This window comes from Scatophagus argus, chromosome 4, assembly GCF_020382885.2.
Source record: "Scatophagus argus isolate fScaArg1 chromosome 4, fScaArg1.pri, whole genome shotgun sequence".
Classification (NCBI taxonomy): Eukaryota; Metazoa; Chordata; class Actinopteri; family Scatophagidae; genus Scatophagus; species Scatophagus argus.
Genome location: NC_058496.1, coordinates 19,080,302 through 19,105,744, shown reverse-complemented (window position 1 = coordinate 19,105,744; position 25,443 = coordinate 19,080,302). Strand labels below are relative to the sequence as shown.

The following is a 25,443-nucleotide window of genomic DNA, read 5'->3' as shown; positions in this document are numbered from 1 at the left end:
ACCAATAGCTGTTAAATTTGATGTGGAAGTATTTAAGGGTGATTTGTACTTTAAACAGTTTCCTTTCATATTGGCAGTAATTGTATCTTTGACAGGCTTTCTTGAATGACATGAAAATGGAGTGGCAATCCAATCATAGTGGCACGCATCTTAGTAATGAGCTTAAAAACGTTTGCTTATCTTCTTAACTGTTGAATAAAGATAGAGCTGTGCCCCCAGTTAAGAATGCAGCACAGAGCTGAGGAGGAGGAAAAAAAGATAAATAAATAACAGAAGCAGAAGGCAAAGGGGGAATTTGAAACTCATTTGCATTGCACAATTGATTTCTCGCAACTACCCTGTCCGCAATGTCAGTCATTCCCTCTTCTGAGTTTTAATTAAATCCCCGACTGAGTTCTGTTCGAATTTCTGATTTGAAGCAGCAGTCAATAGCAGCAAAGTGTCCAAAGATTGGGCCTCGTTCACTAAATCAATTCCAACAATGCTTCCAGGCCTGTCTGTGCAGAGGGAGTTCGGCTACACAATGGGTGTCAGAGGAGATGATATCTACCCGCTTGTAACCATCCCATCCCTGCTGGGGGGAACACTTCAAAACAGGCCTATCAGTTCTCCTTCCTCCTCCTGCCTCCTCATGATATGATCTCATTTTACATAATTACAATGTGATGCTGCTCCTAATGGATGCTAATGAAGATTGAATTATCTGCATTTTAATGATTATGGAAGCACATAGCCAACATATTACGTGATAATTCCTCCTACATATTGCATGATAACATATCATTTACATGTACGTGTATGTACCACATATTACATATTCACACTTTTAATACAAATATAACACATAATAGATCATAGACACACATACTGAATGCTACATATAGTACATTACACACTCATAAATTGCATTTTCACAAGAAGGCCAATGAAATTCAATTAATCCATATGCAAAGCCTTCTGCCAATTGGATCTTAATTATATCCTACAGGAAAGATACTCGCTGACCCTTGGTGATGAAACATGAAAAATATGAGGTTTCCCAGACAAAGCTGTATGGTAGACCACATGAATAGGACCCATTGAGGACCCATGTGCCTGCTTCCGCTCGTTAGACCGCACCTCCGGCAGGTTCTGTGTTACATTTTTAATGAAATGGAGAGGGGAGCTTTCATTTCACATCTTGCATTCCTTCACACAGCGAAATCATCTGTCAAAGATGATAAACTCCAATTTGGGGAGAGGTCAAGTGAAATATTAACAAGAGCCTCCAGCAAACCACTCAATCAATTACTAAATGATAAATTCATAAATCAATGGAATGAAGCTGACAGCTGAAAGACGAAATGCTTCATTGCAGGGAGATTGGCATATTGGCTTTTGAAGCAAATTAGGATTTTCCTTCATCTTGGCTAGTTCTTTATGTTCATGGCAAAGTTACCAGTTTCCTCTGATTTGCTTCCTGATGCTAGATTGCAATGGGCACAAAAGTGCATTACTGCTGCTTTACTGACTTGAGGGAGACATTCACTGTGTTCTGCTGAAGAATCATCATAATCCCTTTTAGCTCATACTAGATAGATAGATAGGTAGGTAGGTAGATACTTTATTGATCCCAAGGGAAATTATAAACAGTGCACATAATAAAGTGAGACTGTTCAACTTTTGGAAGTCAAAAGTAATCATAATCTTCTTAATGTAAATAATAAGTTGAATTTTTAAACTATGAAACAAACTCTTGGTCAATTAAATACACTTAAGACTTTTTTGCAACAGCTTGGTATGACCAGCAACTTATGGTACTCATGATACATCAGAAAGTGAAGACTTTGGTTTTAATTGCGTGTTAAGACTGTTTGATTCTCCGTGTGCTAATTTCTGATTAGACGAGACTGAAGAGTCTATAGCCATAATACAAATACCTACAGTTCTCTGTGAGACTACTTTGAGCTAGCAGCTAGCATAATTACAAAATCTATGACTGAGGACCCTGGGAATGTTATTAGTTTTACAGCAGTTGGTTCATAAGTCAAAGTATAGGAGAAATTGGAATTTTGAGCTGATGATGGCTTTAAAGGAGAAGTCAGAAGATGACCAGAGTACTTAATATTCATCCTGAGGAGAACTTGAGTATGTGTACCAACTTTCATGCCAATTCAGAGAATGGTTATTGAGACATTGCAAATGTCAACCTCATGGCTGTGCTAGAGTAAAAATCGGGGGCTCACAGAATGATTAATGATTCATCCTCTGGTGACCATGAATGTCAACTAAAAAAAAAAAAAATCATCTGACTCCATCCCATAGTTGGTGGGATATTTCAGTCTGGGCCAAAGTGGTTGACTGAAAAACAGACTGCAGACTACGGACACTGACATCCAACATCACAACTTTTCATCTTTTTCATCTGTCATTATTCACTATATACATGCATTCATTAGTGAAACTGCAGTTTCAACTAGCATGTTGGAACACCAAAACTAACCAAAACCAGGAGCAAGTTAATGGTATTACCACGTGACTCTACACTGTTTGTTTTTGATACATTTGTGTGAATGTCCTCTGTCTGTATCTGTGATTTGGCCCATTTAATCCAGGCCAAATGAACCAAATGACATAGTATTAGTATGTATTTAGTATTTATTCCTTTGAATTTTTGCTGCAGTTCAACAAAAGTAACAGAAGCTTACAAGCAAGTATTGTCTAGTGTTGTCTTTTACAACCGTTAGACTTTTTATGTAGTCTTGAACCACATAAAATGTGCTTTGGAAACGTTTGATAGCGCTGTCATGACTGTCCTTTTTCCACCTTGTGAGTACTTGCATAGGCTCAAGCGCAGTGACCCTGAAAAAGTAAATGTTGAGTAGACTACAAAACAGTATGTTCCAATTACTGTTGTGCCACAGTGGAAAGTAGAAATAAAAATTCAGCAGGGCCAGAGGGTTGCATTAATGCACATAAACTGTTCTCTTTCTGTATCTGTGATTGTGGTGGTGAAGCACCTTGAGTTTTCCTCTGCAGTATAAAGCAGTGTGTTAAATAAGATTTATCAGAGGCGCCTCAGCTTGGGTTTAGAGGCCATTTCCCCTGAATCCCAGTGTGGGCCCTCCGTGGCCCTCATCAACCAGCTTGTAAATAAATCAACCCCAACCGTATGACTCTCGTCTTTTGAGATTCCATTTACCTCACGGCCGCTGAGCCACTGTGCACTTTTCTCACATCAGGAGACAGCAGCAAGCTGGCCCGTTGAAGTTTAAAGACATGAGGTGGAGGCTAGGGCTGGGAGCCAGGCTTATGCAGAATGAGTCTTGAGTTTGACAAGTTCCAGCATCTACCCCCTCTCTCTGTTTGACGGGGGGAAATGAGTTGGAATTGGAGCTTTGTCAGGCAGTCACAGTTGGTAATTAGTTTCTGGCCTTTCAGTTTAAATGTGCCAGGAGACAGCACAGGTAATGCTTAAGGCATTTGCCATCGCTGAAAGAGTGATCAGAGCCATTCAGTCAGCCAGACACTTCCATTCTGAGGGGGCTGCAGACCTTTTCCCATTTTTAAACGAGGTACAACTGTCTCAGTTTAGAGAGATATTGTCGCTGTGATATTTGATTATGTTTTTATTCAAATGTCAAGCTCTAAATTGACTGTCCACACAGGCTGAAATTGTGTTTGAAGGTGTTTGCATCTGTAGTGTGTGAGCAGTCTCTTACTTGTTGCTCTTTTATAGCCTAATAATCAGAAAACAGAATTTTGTTTTCGTACACTGGTTTCATTTCACCCATTTTATGTCAACACAGAAGCTGTAGATTCTTCTTCTTAACTGTTGGTAGAAGCAATTAGATTAACAGGTCCATTCAAAGATGTGCCAACTTAGGAGTTGTTGTTTCTGTTGAATTACCACAACCTTTGTATTTGTACTGACCCAATACACGCTTGTCCTCATTTCTGTGTCAATTTTTCTGCTCTGTCATCTGACTTGCTCTGGCACAGGAAGACGATGTCCCCATTGTAAATCCCTTTCACATAGCTCAGTAAGCACACTGATTTGCACATTGAACTCCTGATAAAGCTGGCAATGAAGGCAATGATTCAGAAGTCTGGAACCTTCAGATTAGATTTAGGACAAGGATCCTAAACCTTCAGAAATGGTAACAAATAGCACTGAGTGTCATTATTTGTGTGTTCAATACTAGTACAGATACAAAAGCTATACGAGATATCAAAACCAAAGCAACACTTTACCTGATTGCTTACTTTAAGATATTATTTTTCTGCACAGTCCTTTTTGCACTTAAAGATATAATATGTAACATTTCCACATTAAAATGTCTAAAAGAACTAGACCTTTGTCCTCATCTCTTAAAAACCTCTAGAAATGTGTGGTGGCATCTGTATCTACAGAGGTTTCTGTAGCTCACTGTTATATGAATTAGTGAATTTTAAGAGGCTTTGAGCACAGCTAGGATAGATGCTCCCTCTTGCTTCCAGTCTGTATGCTCAAGAATTTATTTTATGCTTAGTTTATGTTAACTTGTCTCATTACTTTCTCTTTCCTAAATTTGGGGGGCAATGTATAAAAAGAGTTTCTATTTCTGCTCTGTTCAATGAAAGTGGATATAGCAACAGTCAGAGCAGACAGTCAGCACTGTAACCTCACAGTGATCGTTTCATTTCACATCCAGTGTGCTGCAGTACAGAGCCAACATGATGTAAATGTTTCAGTTGCCCATTTTCCCAGCCTTTACAAATAAAACATCAAATCTACCTTCTCTGAAACACATTTGAAGCCTTTGATCATTTCATTAAAAAATTTCTTGAAGCAGATTCATTTTGCCACAAAAAGTTCTTCAGACATCTCAGATAATCAAACAGAGGACAATAGAGTGTAAAATGAATTTAATTTTTCTTATAAGATTACATAACAAGTGCTTTATAGAACAAGGCCTGTGTCTGTGTCTTTGAATCACACAACCCGACAATCTATCTACGCCTCTCTATTCCTACTTTGTGCCTTGGGATTAATTTTTAATCTGATGAATCTGAGATCATAAAAGCAAGGTTAGCTTGCCTACAAGACAATCCATGGCAGGGATAGATTTTGTAGTATTATGTAAATCTGTGTCATCAGTATTTCTGGCAACAACATTTCTACAGTGGCTTGAAGTCTAATAAAGAGTGGATTGATTCAGCAGTATTGTGAGGATTAGGACAGCAGACACCTCATGTTTATACATGAGACACAAATGTAATGCTGATGAGCAAGTGGCTTACTAAGAGAACCATCGGTATCCATTATGACTGCTAACAATGCTAACAAGACATTTCTCTGTGAACTGTAATGCTAATAGAGTAACTTCTTTCATCTTTTTTGCTTTTGGGGGACAAGCACCAGAGGAAGTAACATGACAAAGTACGTTGCATTTGCAGCTGTAATCATCTCTCGCAAACTTTTTTTTTTTTGGGATATTAGTGACATGCAGCAACAACAGATACATTTTTACAAAAACACAAGAAGCAACACTTTTTGAAAATAATTTGAGAAACTTTAACACTCATTATTCTGAAATTTTATGTTATTCCTGTTGAATAACAGGATAAATGACTCTCTCTTTCATCCTGTTAGAGTATATAATATATTTTTTTCTCATAAGTAGCAACATTATGAAGTAGAACTTTACATGTAATAAAACTGTTGTTAGGAAAATTATCATGGCATTATGAAGTACTAACAGGCTTTTGAAAAGGGGAATCTTGGATCAAAATATTACCCAATTAAATTCAGTTACGAAAATGAACCATGAAATAACATTACATAATAATAAGTTGATTTTTATTCATTTCTTTATTGAATTCACAAATTGTTAGTTCATATTTTCTACAATGAATTCATATGTTCTTATAAATATCTTTTAATATTTATTTAATATTGAACACCTTAGGCTTCCTTGTTCTACATATCTACGACACTGGCATGAATTCTGCCTTTCAGTCACAGAAACATGTTGTCAACACCTAAGTGGGCTGATGGCTGATTTTTACAAGCTGCGTAGAGCAATGAAGTCTGAGCACAGAGGCTCCTGGACTAAAGACAACACCTGAACACATGCTGATGAGAAAATGTGTGGTATGGTGGAAACATATAACAGATGTTACAGTCATAGTGTGATCCTCCAAGTCTTTACTGTTTGTCACCTATCAGTGTGTCAGCACAGAAAATATGCTAACCTTGAATAAGACCTGACAGGGTGTTGATGGGTTGAATAAAATGTAGATTCTCTGAAAATACAGATTCCAGGTTTGAATGTGGCTTGACTGCATGCCCAAGCCCTTCTACTATTATACTAATTGCTTTGTACTTTGTCCATTTTGTTCTAATAATGCTGGTTGTTAATGGTGTGGCTAGTTGAGCATTGACATTTACACCAAGTGACGGTTGACCGTTAATGGCATAGTTAATGGTAAAGCCCACTAGCTTTCTGGAAAATTACAAATGTTCATTTACTTATGCTTTTGAAAGCATAGCCAATGGATATTTGACAGTACCAGCTCTGTTTTCTAACACCGACAACAGCCATCCTTGAGTATACCTTAGCAACCCATAGCAACCTCTTCCTTTTCCCTTTCCACCCCCAGCCTTCACATCAGACCAAAGCACCATCCCCAGCACTGGGAGCCCATCTTTGAGAAGCTGTTGTTCCCTGACATTACAGCGTATTTTCATTTCTGTTTTATTAAAACAGACACTTTTCAGCTTTGCTGAAAACAACATGAAGCATTGTGTTTTGGCTGCCATTTTGTCAATAGTGAACTCTAAATATACTGTCCTTTTTTTTTAAACATCGCAGTCAAAGTGTCCCATACTCCAAGGTTTTGTTTACAGATATTGGGGAGTATAACTGCTTGTGTGAAAAAGTTGCGAGATGTCTTTTGTGTTCCAACTTTTGTTGGTTGTCATCATCTCTGCTTAAGACTAGCGGCTTAAGGCTACATTAGCCTGCACCAGCATAAGAACACAAGAAAACACTGGTTTTCTTTTGTTCTTTCATGCTGTTTCAAAATTAAAATCTGTATCTAGTCTTACACCCCTATGCAATATTGCACATTTGACTTGGACAATGGTGAAGACGTATATTTGGCAGGGAGTCTGGTCATTTATATGGTGTATTATTAGAAATTTGCATGGTAAATATAAATATAAATAAATAAATATATTTAAATGTGATATGGCACTGAATACAAGAACCTATTATGATTTATTATTCCCATTATTAAAGCTTTACACACTATACAATATATACACAGTATACAAATTATGACCAAGGGTCATAACATATTGGAAACAGGAACACACTCTCAGATTTGCCTTGATATCTCTCTGATGCTTGTATGGACAACCACTATATAATACACTGTCACTGACAAGCCATATTACATCAGAAAGATGTGCTCAGTGAGATAATGTTAGTGTTTTGTCTCTCTGATGCCTGTACTGGCTACCACAAAGTGATAGGCCTAAACATAAACTAAAAAAAACAAAAACCCAAAAAGTCCATTCTGTTCTTGCACTTAGAATGAGTGATCGAAGAAACTGCTTTGAAACAACGCTTAAAGTCAAAAATCAAAGGTGAGGAAAAATTACAACTCCAAGAACAAATTCTTACCGGTTCACTTTCCCTTTCTTTGGCTGCCTGCCTGGTCTTGGATTTCTCTCTTAATTATTATGTCTCTCTCAATACCTGCATGAACAGCAAGGCTAAATGAAAATGAACGGTACAGTTGATTTGTCCAACAAGTTTTGAAAGCGAAGGGAATTTCTGATTTGCCTACACAAGATAATAAGTTGTGCTTTACCTTTTGGCAAATGTTATTTGCTGATATACAGTATGCAAAGAAAATGAGCTAACTCAGCATTTCAGTGCATATACATAGCTGCTTAACATTTACCAAAAATGATATCCATCATTCAAGGATTCAAGGATTCAAGTCTGCTAACCCAGACTTCTGAAATAAGAGGATATATTGCAGGGGTTTCAATCAGTCATCAGAAAATAATGTATTGTAATATTAGTAGTCCTGTAGCCACAAAGATTAGGGAGACGGAATAACATGAAATGAAAAATAAAATATTTTCTAATGCTCTTCTTGTTTGGCCAACAAGTATGACACCAACATGAGAAGAACGACAACAGTTAATTCCAAATTCCAGTTCAAAATTAAAAATCACCCTGCAGCATATCCTGTCACAACCAGTGGTAGAAGCCATTAGATGAATTACTCAGATCATTTATTTAAGTCAAAGCGGAAGTATCATACTGTACCAAGAGTAAAGTACTCATTTTGCAGAATGCTAAATGTGAGGATAATATTAATTCATTTCTATATTTTATTATATGGATTGTCAAATTCGCTACATGGTGGTGTGGTGGTTAGCAGTGTTGCTTCACAGCAAGAGGGTTCCAGATTCGAATCCTGTTCTGGGCCCTTCTTTGCAGAGTTTGCATGTTCTCCCTGTGCCTGTGTGAGTTTTCTCTGGGTACTCCGGCTTCCTCCCACAGTCCCAAAAACATGCACATTAGTCTTGTCTGTGTGTGTCGGCCCTGCGATTGACTGATGACCAGTCCAGGGTGTACCCTGCCACTCACCCATAGTCAGCTGGGATAGATAGGCTCCAGCCCCCCCGCGACCCTGATGGATAAACGGTTTAGAAAATGGATGAATGGATTGTGAAATTCCTCCTGGAGATGTCTTATTGATATAATGAACAAATAAATTATAGTTATATTTTGTATTGTAATAATCTGAAATGGTATTTAAGATTAAATGTAGTGTAATAAAAAGCACAATATTTTCCTCTGAGAAGTATGAAGTAGCAGAAAGTGTAAATAATCCAGTAAAGTGCAAGTGCCTCAAATTTGTACTTAAGTATAGTACTTGAGTAAATATACTTAGTTACTTTCCACCATGGTCACAACATTTAATTTGCTAGCCAACTATGTCATCTGCTAACTGTTTCTGTTTGTACAATGCTAATGTTAGCAAGACTACAATTCCTTGTCTGTTGTCGAGTTAGCCCATTTGCTATGGCAGCTTTCAGACCTTCATGTCACTGAACAATTACTGTTTTTAATTTGGGACCAGAACCACAAAGTTCTGATCACAGAAGACAAAGCATCTGTGACTCAACAGCCCGGATGGCCTTGTGCTTTAGTCTGGGACTTTCATCTGAAGTGCATTGCGCTGTTTTTTTACTCATCCAAAATTCACTCCAAAAATTGGCATTGGTGTTTTTTTTCATTTTGTTTCTGCGTGTAAAGGAAGCAGACACAAAATGAACACCAATAGAAACTCCTCATAGACTTGCACACAAACATGAAGCCTTTGTGGAGTTGATGGAAATTTTAAATGCATAGGTATGCAGTTAATATTAAATTAGTAATTGGTACAATGTTAAGAAATCAGAGAAGCAAAACGGCCTTATCCTCACCATCTCTACCAAAAATTATGCCCATAGCACTGTGGGTGAGATTTTGACAACCACTTAAAATGCAGATGCCTCAGAGTTTTCTTATTATTATGTCTACATGTATCCCTATCAAAAGAGCACCACTTGCAAACCTAGTACAGGGTATCATGAGTGGTATTGGCATAATAGATTCCTTCAAATGATACAAAAGAGAGCATCTCACTTCGAGACTAAGCAGAAACAGGATATGGGAGCAGTCCTTACATCAGGTCATCAGTTGCTTCCAAATCTCTCTCCTTCTCTCCCTCTCTGTTGCCCTTTCTGGGAAGTGCAGCTGCCTGTCAATAACTGTCAGAGGCTGTCTCAGTCAATCAGGCCTGTAAGGCTGTTTGGGCCTCTGGTGTAACTGGAGGATCTAACAGAAACAACGTATAACTGACAAGGCTCCAGATCTACACTCTGTAATCACTGGGGAGCCCACCTCTCAAACTGCAGCCTTGCCAGCTGCCTGACAGTGGACACATGTGCCGTGTAATTGCTTTTCATACCATTCAACCTTTTAAAATTGATTACAGACCATGTAAGAGGCTTTACTGAGAAGTATACAGTTGGGGGTGGGGTGGGGGTGGAGTGGGAATATTACTTGACAATGTAATGCTACAAAATGTGTATCTGTAAACAATGTGGCAGGCTCCTCTTTCATGCAGTAAGACTCCACACATTGACTCATCACCCACAAAGGGTCTAATCCCCATGGGCCTGTGTTTGACAGACCACCAAGCAAATAAAAAAAAAAGGGAAAATCTCTTGCTGCTCTAAGAGTTATTTTCTTCTCAATTACTCAGCAGACACAGCTGCTTTTCTCTGATGTCTTTGTTCAAGGGGACATGGGGGTGTACATAAAAATATAACTTTGAACACCCTTTGTACAAATACCTATATTTGCTTGTGTGTTTTAAGTTGGGTTTAAGTTTTTGTGTGCTTTTGTGTATGTCTGTGCATGTAGCGGTAGGACTTCTACTATTTCTAATAATAGACCAAAAAGCAAAATATTTTAAAGGACACACTGATGATTCTCACTTCATTATGTAAAGTGAAATTTAGGTTTATATCCCATGTTACTTATTTTTATACCAGTGGTATTATTTAACCAAATGTGAAGTGCATAGCTCTGTGCTGCATTCACAGGACTGACACACAAAGACAAGTCGATCACACACACTCACACCTAGAGAAAGAGGTTGGTAGAGTAGCCAATGAACCCTATGTGCATGTTTTTGAGACTGTGGGAGGAAGGAAGAATAGCTGGAGAAAACCCATGTAGTCAGAGGGAGAACATGCAGACTGCCCAGATGCCCAGACCTGGACTCAAACCTGGGGCCCTCTTTCTGTGAGGTGACAGTGCTAGCCACCACATGTCCTGGGAAATTTAAATAGCCTCCTACAGATCCCTCCTACCCTCGCCTGTGCACATCATAAGCAAGTTTGTAATCTTAACACCTTGCCATAATTATTTAAGTTTATATTATGATCATAGTGCATATTACAAAAACCTGGAGGCAATAAAGGGGCCCAACAGCAAATTTTTTTGCCTGTGGTCATGCTTGCAATTAGTGTGTATGTGTGTGCAGTTACATCACGTAAGACCCTCCATCTCTGAAGTAATTCACAGTTTGCATCATATATACCTTATGTATTATTTTAAGTGGTAGTATATTACCATACATCCATTTGTTTTTGTGGGTTAGAGATTGCAACCATTAAGTCCTCTTCCCCAAGACACAATGTATGTTCCACCACCACTGCTTCAAACCGCATGTTTTAGCCTTGTAATTTATCACCTTTTTTGCAACTCATACATCAACATTGCTGCCATCAGTGTTTGTTGCTTTCAGTATTGGTCTGTGTTGACTTTGTTTTGTCCAGTCAACACTCCAAAAATATGCTCATTTTGCTCTCATGGTAGACTTAGAAAAATTAAGGACTATTCACATGATCTGAGATGCTAGAAAATTGTGATATTTTCTTGTAAATTCTGATATTTCTGCTTTTAAAAATACTTAAATAATGAATGAGTTACATAGTACATAGTGCATAGTTGTCAGCTAAATTTCTGTTAATCAAATTACTGATTAACTGATTTGTTGATGACTGGTTTGTTGTTGATCAGTCAACTCAAATCTCCAATGTTGTTATTTTCCATAAGCACTGGATTGCACCAGTTTATGAGATTCTCACTAAATATTCCACCTTACTCATAATTACGCAGTGATAACCTAATAGAATTAAATCCACTTTGATGGATTACTGTGCTTATCTCTAGCAAGTATGTTGACTTTTATACAGCACTGGTATTAACAAAACTAGAAGAAGCTTGCAGAGTAGGAAATATATCCTTAAATAGATGATGTGCTTGGAAAATGGTAGGCAGTAATGTAAACTATACTCAGCTAAGCATGCAAAACTACTGGTCCTTCGAGAATTGAATCAGATTGCTCTTAGAGTTCATTTTGAGGTCAGTGTGAGAGATAATGTCAGTGCATTTACCCACAAGTATCGCAAATGGGAGTGTATGTGCTTTTGAGTGAGTTTACCAGAGCTTCTGTCCTTTCAGGATCTGCAGCACCTATATTCTAGAGTTCACTCAGCGGTCTCCCAGTCCTGCCGTGCACCATGCCTTTTGCTGCATTTTTTGTTCAGCCACTTTTTCGCCTTTAGTGTCAAGGATTAGTTTGACATCTCCTGACTCTCTGCCTTTCAAATGAGGAGGACTCCTGCTGAAAGGCTGAGAGGGTGCTCACCATGTAAAGCCGATACTCACACTGCTGACGCTCCTCATCCTTGCCCTCTGCCTATCTCAGCTCCTGTAAAAAATCCATGAGAAGTCCCCAGTGATCTCGCAGATGTGAGAGGAAGAATGTGTAGTTTTAAAGGACTTTGGCTGTGGAGGAGCTGTGTGAAATAGTAATGTCCAACTCAGTCAGGAGGCCCGGCAAGGAAAAGCGTATAGTGCTGTCAGCTTGATCTTTCAAGAACCCTTCTCTTACAGTGTCCATTCTAGTAGTCTTTGTAAAGGATTGACGCTGAGGCAAGCTATCAGTCTAGTGGCAAGAATGGGTTGTGCTTTGAGACACCCAGTGTCAGCTTACATCAACCACATCAACAGCCTTGTTTGACATCATTTACCTTTATAAACAGGAATTGTTTTAGAATAAAATCTTGCTCATTTTAACACTAACAGTATTCTTTGGCAGCAGCTTTCTTTGTAGTTTACCTCATATTTTGGAAATGCTGTCCTCCATTGTCCTGGCATGACATCACTAACGTATTTCATATAACAGCATTAAGTTCCATGTTTTTTTTAAAAAAAGAAACATTAATCTGATTGAATGTTAGCCTGGCTTGGTAAGTCATTATGACAGGCTTGTTGGTCAAACCATCTGTCTGTCTGTCAAACCTTGACCCAGGATAAGATATCTCAACAATTACTGGTCAGATTGTCATGATGTTCAGTATGAACTTTCCACGCCAAGGTATTTCCATGAAATTCACTGTCAGTGTTCCTAGTTGCTGGAGGAATCCTAATGATTTTGATGACTTCCTGAGCATCAACAAATCCATCAGACCAAGATTTACTTTGGTCTCATGGATACTTTGCGTACTCAACATCTAAACTTAACAATTTTTGCAACCATTAGTCCGTCCCAAACAAATCTGAAGCAAATGCAGAATCTGGTTCCAAGGTCTTATCTGGTATCCCATTTGCTATGGCAGCTTTCAGACCTGATTGTTTTTATTATAGTCCAAAACAAGATTACCTTGTAGTTTAAGCACCTTGGAGTAGTATCTAATGAGAGTACAACAAGAAGCTGGGAGCTGACAAAGATGACAAAAAAATATATCATTTATTGTTGTTGACTATTGCACTCATTCAAATCACTCACAGATTTCTGTAGTCTATTATTGGTACAGTACATTGTCTGGAGATCAGTTGTGTACGTCACCAGAAGGCTGTCTTTGAACAAGAACATTTGTTGTTGTGGTATCTGGACAGTGATTCTAAGATTCTTTCTCTGGGGTCTACAAATAGATCTTGTTTACTAAGCAATGGTTTTGCAGTTAATAGTCCAAAAGTCCAACAGTGCTCTTTTGGAGCTTGGTGACTGTACACTCCATCGTTAAAACCCTTACTGTCTCAGTCCCTCCTTGCATATCCAAACAGGCCTTGTCGCGCTTATTGCCCTGGCATGTCTCTAAGAGATTGTTGATTTGAATCTGTTTTTGTTCAACATGGTCCCCTGGCTCCCAGGCATTGTCGGCGAGCCTGAGCTGACAGTAGCACCACCATGTCGTCTGTGTCCCTGTATGCAGATTGGTACCTGGGGCATTTATCAGCTGCAGGTCCACTGCACTGAGCCTCATGTTAAGTCAGGTGGAAACCTGTGCTTGGCAGCAGATAGGGTGAGGGAGCATTTTAGAGGCGGTGTTAAAATTAACCAGCGTAATGAGGAAATAAGTGACTTATTGGCGCGCAGTCATTTCCTTCATTAAGGCTGATATTTATGAGCACCCATCATGAGTGGAGCAGCCAAAGCTACAGCTCCAGGTTTATGGAGCGTGGATTGTCACCTTGTTCCAATTATCAGCTACCTTTGAATGTGCTGAATGTTTGAACATTAAGAGAAAAGGACATGGCGCATCATTAGTTGTTGTGAAATGTGAAAAAAAAAATGTGAAAGGAGAAGCTCGTCTGGGCTCGGCAGTGTCAGACTATTTTTATTCATCATAGCAGCAATTAGCTGATTAGAGTAGAGTCGAGAAAGGTGCAGGATGGAGGAGGATTACATGCCCCAACCATTAAATGTGTTAGTGCTTTAAATTATGTTGGAACAGTGTTTCTCAGTGGTTGAACAATTTCAGTTTTATTAGCAGGCTTCCGCATGAATTTGTGAAAGCAATAGAAGTTGTTTCTTTGATATGTAGTCAGCACTGGCATTCATGCTCTTTTCTCTAGCATTCATTATCGGTAATTGACAAGCTAAAGATGGGGAATGGTAAGAATTATCCATCAGAGTGGTTACTAGCGGCAAATGTTTGTCAAATACACTGTCCAGTAATCCTCTAACGTTTGAATGCCCTAAAGAATAATAGTGAAAATTAACACATGAAAGGTAAGGCTTTTTTGGAAGCTTATGATTAAGATGTTATTGAAGGATCTGGAACTGACTCAAAGTTTTAAAACTCATAAAAAAAATATTTGAATGTTTGAGAGTTGCTACAGACCAGCCAATAGTGTATACGCATTTATTAAGGGACACTATCCACATCTTTTTGCCTCTGTGCCAGTAAGAGCTGAGGCCTTAGACATTGTGTTTTTGGGTTGTCCATCTGTCGATCCCATTCTTGTTAACATGATATCTCAAGAACGCCGTGTAGGAATTTCTTTAAATTTGGCACAAACAGCCACTTGGATTTAAGAATGAATTGATTACATTTTGGTGGTCAAAGGTCACTGCGACTTCACAGAACATGTTTTTAGTCATAACTTAAGAATTCACACTCTAAATATGAAGTTTCACACAAATGATGAAGTAATGACATTTCATATCTAAAAGGGCCAAGGTCAACTTCACTGTGACATCATAATGTGTTCTGTCTATTATGCAATACCATAACTCACACATTTGGTCACATACTGAACTGCAATGTTGCTGATTGTATATACTCAGATTGCTATTCTACCTGGTTGAAGATGTGTGGGAAGCATCCTTGTTTTAGAAATTTTTTAGAAACTTTGGAGTAGCATCTATATTTTAACCATTGGTTTTGATGGTCTTGACCTTCAGGTGATTGTTGTTGCACCATATGACCAAGGTCTCTATCAGTCACTCCATGTATTATGTGAGTAAGGACAGACATGGATGTAAACTGCAACTTGACTGGTGCGCCCACGGGTCCTTTGGAAGCATTATTGGTTGCTGTGTTACTTTACTACATCTTGGCTAGTTATACAGTTCCCTGGAAACACACGGACGGAATTTTGTACTGAAAGTTTGTAACTTGATTTAGATAATTCTCGTATTCCTCTGCTAATCCAAATCCGAGGGGCAGTGGCTTCAGCAGGAAAGCCCAGACTGTCCCCTTCCCTGCCACTTGCACCAGTTCTTCTGGAGGGAGTCCAACCCTCCTCCGACCTGGAGTGGGCAAACCTTTTTCCGGCTGAGAACCATGGCCTCGGACTTAGAGGTGCTGATCTTCATGCCAGCCACTTCACACTCGGCTGCAAACCATTTCAGTGCGAGATGGAGGTCACTGCTTGATCACACCAATAGGACCACCAAATCTACAAAAAGCAGAGATGGAATCCTAAAGCCACCGAAACTGACACCCCCTGCCACTTGGCTGTGCCTAGAAATTCTGTCCATAATGATTATGAACAGGACCGCTGACACAGGGCAACCCTGACAGAGTGCAACTGGAAATGAATTTACCATCTGTTTTTGGCCATACTCAGATGTGAACCTCTACCATGTGATGAAGCTGCTATGCTCTTAACTTGACTACCATGAATGTTTGACTTTTTTAATTTGATATTTTGAAGGTGCATAAACATCCTAATCCTCTGACAGACTGGGACCATTGTGTAAATGTTATTTTCTTTGCTGCTGCTATAATCAACCCCTCAAATGACTCTCCTTCCAGGGTTATTTAAAAGTACATTTAGTGCTCATTGTTTCGGCAAACTCATATTACAATTAATAGTAGCCTTTATTTATACATAACACTTGTATCTACTCTGTTGATATATTTATACAGTAAAATGTAATACTTACTTACTAATTTACTGGTGATATTGTGAGTGAAGTAGTCAGATTAGTCAAATACCAGCTCATATAAGAGCTGTCTGGTTTTTTATTAATGTGCTTTCAGCAAGAGAACATTTTCTCTTTCTGAAGAAAATGTCTCCAAAGTTTGCCAGAGACACAGCACAGTGTGCAGATGGGCCCCAGCACTGTTCTCTTGAAAATAGCTCTCCCAAAGATATGTGTTGACATAGGCACAGGTTGCACCCATTTAGACAAAATACTTCTGAAAAGTCAAGTTTGCCTAAAAATGAAAATGATAATTACCTGCATTGTGTCATAATAAAATGCTCCCAATTAAAAAAAAAAAGAAGAAAATCTAAGCTCTATTTGATGCAAGGGATGCATAATTTATACAGCAAAGACCTGAGACTCTGTCTGTGTGTGTGTGTGTGTGTGTGTGTGTGTGTCTTGTCTCCACATGTGGTGATATATATGGGCACAGAAAGACTGCCATCCCTCTGAGAGCAAAACTGCAGGGCTGCCTGTGACTTTCAAAAATTAGGAAATTGGTTCCTTCATGGCATATTGTTTCGTCGCTGTATGTTTTTTAAATGTCATGCATGAGATGAATACATAATAGTATAGCTGCAAATGCATTAAAAACAATGTGGGTGGAAGCAGGGTTGAAAAGAAATTTAAAATCTGACAGGAGTCAACAGATGTGTGCATTGGCTCAAGTTCCTCTGCACAGATTGATATTATACATTTTTTTATAAAATTGTTTTCATATACTGTCCCCAAACTTATCATCCAGTTTTGTCCTTCTCACCCATAATCAGTACCAAATAATCTAATGTCCATCTACTTGTAGGTCTATTTTCAAGCTGTTATTCACTAATTATGCAAAGGTTGTATTGTGTATTCTGTCACATTTCCCATTAATGTGTCAAACCTGTGTGTTTCTTGTTTTTCCGCCACTTTTCACACACTATTATATGTCATGTACTTGATTTTACCGCAAAATCTTTATGCACGCAATCAGAGTTGTAGTGAAGTACAACATTTGCCAAGTAATGGAAGATAGCATTAGAACAGTAGTATTGATTTAAATATGGCACACATAAAATAGCTTTAGATATACAACTAATTTGAAATATTTATACACAGTGCTATAAAACACTAACAGTTACCACACAATTCTAAGTGTGCTTGTAAATAGGTAATGGACATGACTTGAATTATGCTCATATTTTACTCTGACTTCGTAAATCTAAGGACTAGAGCTACTGTGAGGTGATTAGCCAAAGACAATTAATTGTTTGGATAACTGATTCATCAGTTTGGTCATTTTTCAAGTAAAAATGTCAAACATTGTGGGTGGTTCCAGCTTCTTAAATGTAAGGATGTATTGCTTTTCCTTGTCATTTTTGAAAGTAAGTGGGGAGTCTTTCAGTTTCGTTCTGTTGAATGGACAACAGAAGCAATTTGAAGACTTCAGATGACAGAACCAGCGTGATTTGGGTCACTTAGCATGCTCGCCGGATGGTGCTGATAATTTTTGTTCGTTTGTTTTTCTGTGTCGAGACACAATAATGCTGACGATAACCATAACCAATAATGATGTCGTTCATGTTTTATTGCGTTGTTTTAGGTTTTAAAACTTCTAGTAACTTGAACGCAGACACTCAGACAGTGAACTTCGGAACATGGGTGCAGCGTGTCGCCTCTGTAGACAAGGAGTTATTTGGAGCTCTTCCCTCCTGCTGGGCCTCTTGTTCTGTTCTCTGCTGAAGTTTCTGTTCTTCCTCTTCTTATATGGTTTATCAAGGCTTCTTCATGTGACTTGAAATGTGAAGTACAATACTTAAAATAACAAATTTGTTTCATAAGTACACAAAAATGATATTCACAGTAATGAAAGTAAATGTAATTTGTTTCTTCCACCCCTGGAAGGGGTATTATTGGATACAATGCAATGCAACTGTTACATTGCATTGCATAGCTGTATACAGTTACATTGCATCCATCCATTGTATTGCAATCCAATAATTCTACCTCATTTACCTTTACATCACAATGCAATTCTGCAAGCATGCCAGGAATGTTTAAATAAAGGCATATTATGTAACTGACCAAGACATATAATGGAGGGTTTTATTAGAATACATCTGTAGCAGCCCTGTGAATGCTTTGCTTTTTCTTTTTTCTTTTTCTTTTTTTTTTTTTGAACACAAAGAAAACAGAGTACAATGGTGGTATGAGTAGCTAAAGGCAGCTCTTGCAGCAATATGATAAAGACATCTACCTGTCGTACACAGGGTAATGTCAGCATATTATTTCCACTCATTCATATCCCTGCCCATTTGTTTTATGTGTGATCTCTCTTTACGCCTGCATCCATTCATTTACCCATTTAACAAGGACACCATTGATTGAGAGAGGTGGTGAGGTGGCCGATTCGATTTCAGAGGACAGAATTGGATTTGATGGTGGGGCATAATAGCTTTCATGGGCTTTTATGGCACTGAATAGCTTAGCTGGGGCTGCCTTGATGGGTCTGAGGTGTAATTCTGAGATGGATCCCAGGGATGGCAGGAGCACAAACATCCTGTTCCTTATTGTCCCAGCTCACAGAGCTCTCTGTGCTTTACCCAGAGGAGGCCAGCACAGGACACCATGTGAAGCCGAGCTCTACCTTCAAACTGAAAAAAGAAATCCCAAAGTCACATTCTCACAATCTCTCTGATCGGTGTTTCCAAAACTGTGCTTAGATCGATGAGCTGCCATGACGAACAGTATTTGTGAACTGGGCCAGATGCTTGCCAAACTGAAAGGAGGTAACCTGTTGTGAATTGTCATTAAATATGGTGGCACGTAGGTGCAAGCACAAAGGCTGTCTGTGTATGGTCCAAGATCCAGGCCTTTTGGCTGAGATAAGATGTATTCAGACTCCACAACCACAATTTGGGTAATCACTCCTAATTCCTCTCCGCTTGGTCTGCTCTGATTCCATTCATCTGCAAATTGCTCTGTGGAGAACAGTCTTGCTCAAATAGAGGATGAATTGTACTCTTTGTACACTTTGCTATCTATAATAGGTTAGCTTTAGATGAATGGGAAATTCAAAACATTGTCCACAAAGCAATCTTTTTAAATTCACAAGCAGTTGCTGTTGTACTGTTTTTAGTAAAACAAAATGCACTTGAAAGTGTTTTTCACTGCTAAATTGTGCATCCAACTGCTTCTGTCAGAATAGCTGTTGTCCATTTTATTATTGTTCTTCAAAAAGAGATGTAGGGTGGTGAAGTGACTGAGATGTTGTTTTGCAGGTGCCACAGGGGATGCTCAGCCTGACGCTCTACCCTCAGTGCAGGGCACCCTGCCACACTTCATTCAGGAGCCAGAGGACGCTTACATTGTCAAGAGCAACCCCATTAAGCTGCGCTGTCGAGCTGCACCAGCATTGCAGATTTTCTTCAAATGCAATGGGGAATGGGTGCACCAGAATGAACACTTTTCCCAGGAGTATAAAGACCTCAACACCGGTAAGATAAAGTTCTGTCACCTTTTTGAGTCTGTGTTAACATATAAGTCAATGTGCAGCCATCAATGGTGTACCAAAACATTCAGCTACAGATTTGGTATAATTTTCAATGGAGGGGTCATAGCTAGCACTGGACACTGGTTGTTTGGTTCCTATCAAATCTGACTCCATTTCCCCACGAAGATTGTTTTTGATAACCTCAGATTTTAGCATTTGCTCCTTTTATTATGGTAATGAGACTGGATCAACCACTCAGCTGTAGTTTCTTCCAATTCTAAGTTCCAGTTACTTTCATGCAAAATGGCAAATTACAGTCGATAAATTATCATAATTAATGATTAATAATAAGTGTATACATACATACATATATATATATGTGTATATATATACACATATATATATATATATATATACACACATATATATATATACATACATATATATAGTGTAGAAAAAAAAAACAAACAAAATTTGACCCACACTGCAAGCATTTCCATGTGAAAGACTGAACTGTATTTTAACCTCCTGGATGGGCATGGCCTTAAGAGGATCAGTCAGGTAAACTTTGTGATATTCACTGTCCAAACACTGTAGATGGTCGCAAAATCCAATTTTAAAGTAAATGTTGTTTAGGCTGCTGTATAAGACTCAAGACACTGGAATGAATGCAAACCAAGTCATTAGAAAAACACAAACAGATGCAGATCTTCAGTGGGTGGAATGAACCGAGGCAAAGTCTCATTTGCTTATGTTATGTGAAACTTTGTGGTTAGCCTATATGAAAGCATGAATATGGAGGATTAAGAAACAAAAACAAGAAGGAGAAAAAGTGAAGTTCTTTCTGACTTAGTCAACCAGTCTTTCTGAGCTGTAGTCTTGCTTCTCCATGCTCATCCACATAAGGAGCGAACTGATAAATCTTTGTATATTTTCCACTTATGCTGCATACAGTAAATGTAAACACCATGTTAACAGTAAATGTCAGAAAATATGCTAAAATATATTACTGTACACGTACTATACACTGTACACATTTTAAATTTGGAAATTGTCCTCTTTTACATCTGATAATATTTATCAGACGGCTGGTCAGACAAAATGAGCACAGAGGGAACAGTTTCTATTCCTTCTCTAGTGAGAAGTTGTTATTAGGGTCCAGCCATTGTTTTCACCACCAAGTGTGAAGTGAGGTTTTACTGTAGCAGAAAATAAAATAATGTTTGCACAAGCAAGTGTCATTTGATGTTCTTGGAAAGTACATGAAGGCCACATGCTTTTACTTTGTTCACTCAGTGACAATCTGGGAAATATCTTCCACCATGCATTACTGTAGCATCTCACTCTGCATGTGGATGGTTTCAGGTCCACAGGTCCTTAGGCTGACCCTCAACAAGAATAACAGTGTGGCCTCAGATGGCCAACAAAGGAAGAGCAGTTTCAGTAATCATAGCTGGGTTGAGAAATATGTGCAGTATGTGCTTATTTTTAAGCTCCTTGCAGTGCTACATGAAGCGTACTGCACCACATCAGTGCAATTTCAGCTACTTTTATATGAGTTGTTACTCACAAAGACGTACGAGACTGATTTCCGAATGCTTTTGTGTTATGATCACACAGTCTGAAACAACGTTAGCCCTCTCAAGCTTCTGTCAAAAAAGACAGTAAAAAATACACTGTTGAATATTTCAGCTCTTCTAAAACATATTTATATGAATATTTGATTTAAGGGCCACTACCTTTGAGTTCATTAGCAGTGAGTAGATGTTATGGGTCACCCTGCCTAAAAGAGCTTACTCTTAAAGAATTTCATTAGTGTGGGAGGAGAGAGCAGAATTTCATTAGATTCTGAGAGAGAACAATGAATATACCTTTTAAAGTGACATGAAAATAAGGGACCTTAATGATACTGACACATGCAACTGCAAAATATTGATACAAGGCAAAAGCTCATTTTGGTAAAAGAGGTTAATGTCTGTTCCCCCATCTGGTTTAAAGTAGCGCATCTGGGGACTTGAACTGTTTCTTTATAACTTCAAATATCCATGAATAAATAAGCTACAATCAAAGTTAAGCTTTAGAAGAATTACAGGAGATTTATTAGGATTTTAGTTTAGGTGATAAATGATCATTATTTGAGTACTGACTCAATTTTTGCATTTTTCACTTGTGCTTCTGTCCAAAACTTAGTATTTAAGATGCTTGCATGTGTAGGATTGGGATGTGCAGAGAGCGTATGTGTTTGCATCTGTATTCTTAGAGGCAGTGAAATTCTGTGTATTTGTATTTGTATAAAAGCATAAATAGGCATAACAATCCTATTTCTGCACTAAAAGCAGTTGAGACAGGTGATGCAGAAGAGCGACGTGCAGGGATATGACAGGGTGTGTTGTTGGTGTGGTACTTTTGATGTGGGGTTGGGTGGATGTCAGGATGCTTGAAATGCAAGTAATTGTGCAGTGCAGATGTTGACAGATGTTTAACGTCTTTGACTGCTGAATTTACCACTGCACACTGTACAGAGTATCTTGGTTGGATCTATACTGAATCCGAGTTGAACAAACTCCACTCAACATTTTGCAGGTCCAGCACGAAAACCAGAATAACATCATAATAAATTGCTTTCGAAAACCAGTTCGAAGCAAAGTAGTGGAGTATGTTTTGTCTATATTTTAATCAGGCTGCACTGCTCCTTTTCAGTCTGTGCTCTCTCTCTCTCTCTCTCTCTCCATTTTTTGCACATCGTAATTTGTGATTGAGCCCTGCCCACTCTGAGCTTTAATATTGGAAATAAGGTTCTTACAACACCATGAAACCCTTTGGGAGAATGTTTCTATGAATGGACAGGTCAGCAAAGCAAAGATTCCTGTTTGTTGGTGGTTTCCTACCATCATTCAATTTTGCTTTCTTTCAACCATGAATGTGATTTTTCCCCAAACAAAAGAAAAGGATGTGTTGCACTTTGCTTTAACGTTAAATTTCTGTTTCAGAGGCGGAGAAAGTATTAGCTTCATAACAGAATTATGATAAAACAGCTATATATGAAAGGGGAATTGAACTGATTTTACATATCAAATGTAGTTTACCCAACATGGTTAGTCAACCCGTGAATACAGTCATATGAAGTCTTCTGATGTCACCTCGACCAGGGAATGGAGACTACAGATTTTTAACAGAAAGTCGCAAAGTTACAAACTGGGAACATGATTTGAAAGGCTGGGGTGTTGACCAGGCAGGGAGCTTCTAATGACATGTTACATTTCTCAATGTTATTGGAAATGTAGGGTGCAGTGTTTTTGGTGCTTGACATATACTGTCAATAAAAGTCAGGATGTTCCTTTTAACTGTCTTTATCTTTTGACTTCTCCAGCTTTGTGGAAGAGCATTACTAAATCACTGCAGGAACCCTTTTGACCTACCGTAACAAGCTAGCTCAAAATGAACATGATGTCCCCCTCTTTATCACTCTCACTAGCACAGTGGTTCCCAGCCTTTCATATATATATAAATATATGAAATGTACCCTGACAGACCTGTCTGATCAACTCGAGTACCCCTCATCACTGCCACCAATTATGTTAGCTTTAATTAATTTAAGGTTGGATGTTAATTTACTATTAATAATATAAAGTGGAAATGTTCATGTTCAGGTCAGTTTGGTCAAATTTGAATTTGTCCGACAGCCACACAGAGTGCATACGTTTCAACCATTTATCCATTACTTCGAGCTAACTATTTCATCTCTTCTGCTGGCTAGCTAACTAGTTTACACACACTTTTAATTGCAGTAACACTTAAATGAATTGTCGTAGCTGAATATTGCAGTTGCACTTTTTAAATCAAATCCTAAACTTCTAGTTATTCTGATTAGTTGAGTCTTATTTATTTATTATTATTGTTTTTTTTAATGAGTATCCCCATCACACAGATGCTCACACTCTGCTATCTTTCCTAGTATCCCTTTGGCAAATGTAGAAGTATCCCCTTGGTTAAAAGTATCTGCGGTTGGGAATCACTGCACTAGAACACCTGCTTTATCAGTGTGTTGTTTCCCTTATTAAGCATATTAAATGTTATGCTGTGAAAATTAAAGGGCTTTTCAGAAGTCGCAATAAACCTGATTCAAGTCTAAATGCTGCTGAGATGCTATTAATCATGGTTTTACAGCCTTCCTTCCTTTTTCGCAATAATGTTTATTCACTGAATTTAAGCCCAAGTAGCAGCTTGTTTATTTTTGTTTTCATGTTCAAAAATTAAATCGAGTAGTCGTTAAGTAATTCTATGTTTGGACCGTGACTTAGGCTAATCACTGAGGAGATATGTGGAGCCTCAGACTGTACCAGCTGGAAACCTTAAAATAATGCGTGACTACTGTTTCAGCTAGGTTTACATCCAATACACGTTCAGCTAATTCTGATTTGAGTTTCAGGTCGAGGGTATGATTTGAAGCGTGAGGGAACCTGTGGCATGCCATACCAATTAAGTCCCATTAGTTTTTGTCAGGTGGAAGCGTGTTGATTAGAGGACCTGACTGTGGCCTCCTGAAGGGATTTCTGGCAAACAAGAAAGCCAATGTGACACCTCGGCTGGAATGCTCTCTGATTAGGGGCTGTGAGAAAGCCGTCTTTCTTGTATTCATGAAGGTCCCTCCACAGGAAAGAAGCTTTAATTGCTTCTGGAAGTTCATTATAGTGTGATTGCTGTGCTGTGAAATTGTTGTAAGCTTGATAATGGCAAAATGAAATTTGGAACTTCAATTGTTTGCCATTCTGTGTGCCGGGGAGGAGTACCAGAGAAAGTTCACTCGGTGGTATTTGCCAGCTGACTTCATATGCCACATCAACATCCAGCATCCGGCAGGAGGGAAGCTAATCAGTGGATTTGACAGATAAGAGTGAGAAACTATTCTAAAAGCCTGCTTTGTCTCAAGGCTGCAACTTGCAGCTGCTGTGTTAACAAACCACCTAAGTAAAATGTGTAATTTCCTGTTCCAGAATTAAAGCTATGACAGATGAGGAACCTTTAAAAATAACAAATGAATTGCAGTTTAAAAGTTAAATTGGGGACCAAAAATTTTTTCCCAAAGATGTTCTCTATCCTTTGACATAGTTCTTGTCACAGTGATGTATGTTCAAGTGTTATTTTTTTTCTCTTTTTCTGGTTTCGGCTATAGAAAAGGAGTCACAGTTGACAGCTCAAAGCTGCTTGCAATTGGTTCAAACTGGTGTATGGGCAGGAACTTCACACCGCAGGTCCTTCGCACAGCACCTACTGTGCAGTTGCAGGCTCCGAATGACCTCATCAGTCCAAGATGGCAGCATACAGTATGTAACAATGGTCAGTACCATGTTGCAAGGGAAACCTTCTAAAAAGCTCACAGACTCATCAGGGCCACCAGTTCATCTGAATTCACATGTAGGTATAAATCATTCACCTGCCAACCAACTGAACTGATTATTTTCTCCAACATAATAGGCCCCAATCAGTGTGTTTTTTGCAGCTCTAGTTTCTCACTGGAAAGTGCTTCTCCAGCAAGTTGTTGCTTCACATTTTGAGGTCATGTAAGGTGGAGCATTGCTTCTTCTGACAAAATAATTTTAATAAATATCTTGTAGTGTGTGATGCACTATTATTTTCAAATC

The 25,443-nt window shown here is 38.6% G+C and overlaps 1 protein-coding gene across 2 annotated transcripts in view; it reads left to right on the top strand.

Annotated features, from left to right (window-relative positions):
- The window catches only part of unc5db (unc-5 netrin receptor Db), a 161,876-nt gene that overhangs the window by 50,186 nt on the left and 86,247 nt on the right, over positions 1–25,443 (top strand). For both annotated transcript variants that reach the window (XM_046386154.1, XM_046386153.1), the window contains exon 3: positions 19,590–19,805. In XM_046386154.1, coding sequence (XP_046242110.1) covers positions 19,590–19,805 — 216 coding nt within the window. The remainder of the gene's footprint in view (positions 1–19,589; positions 19,806–25,443) is intronic.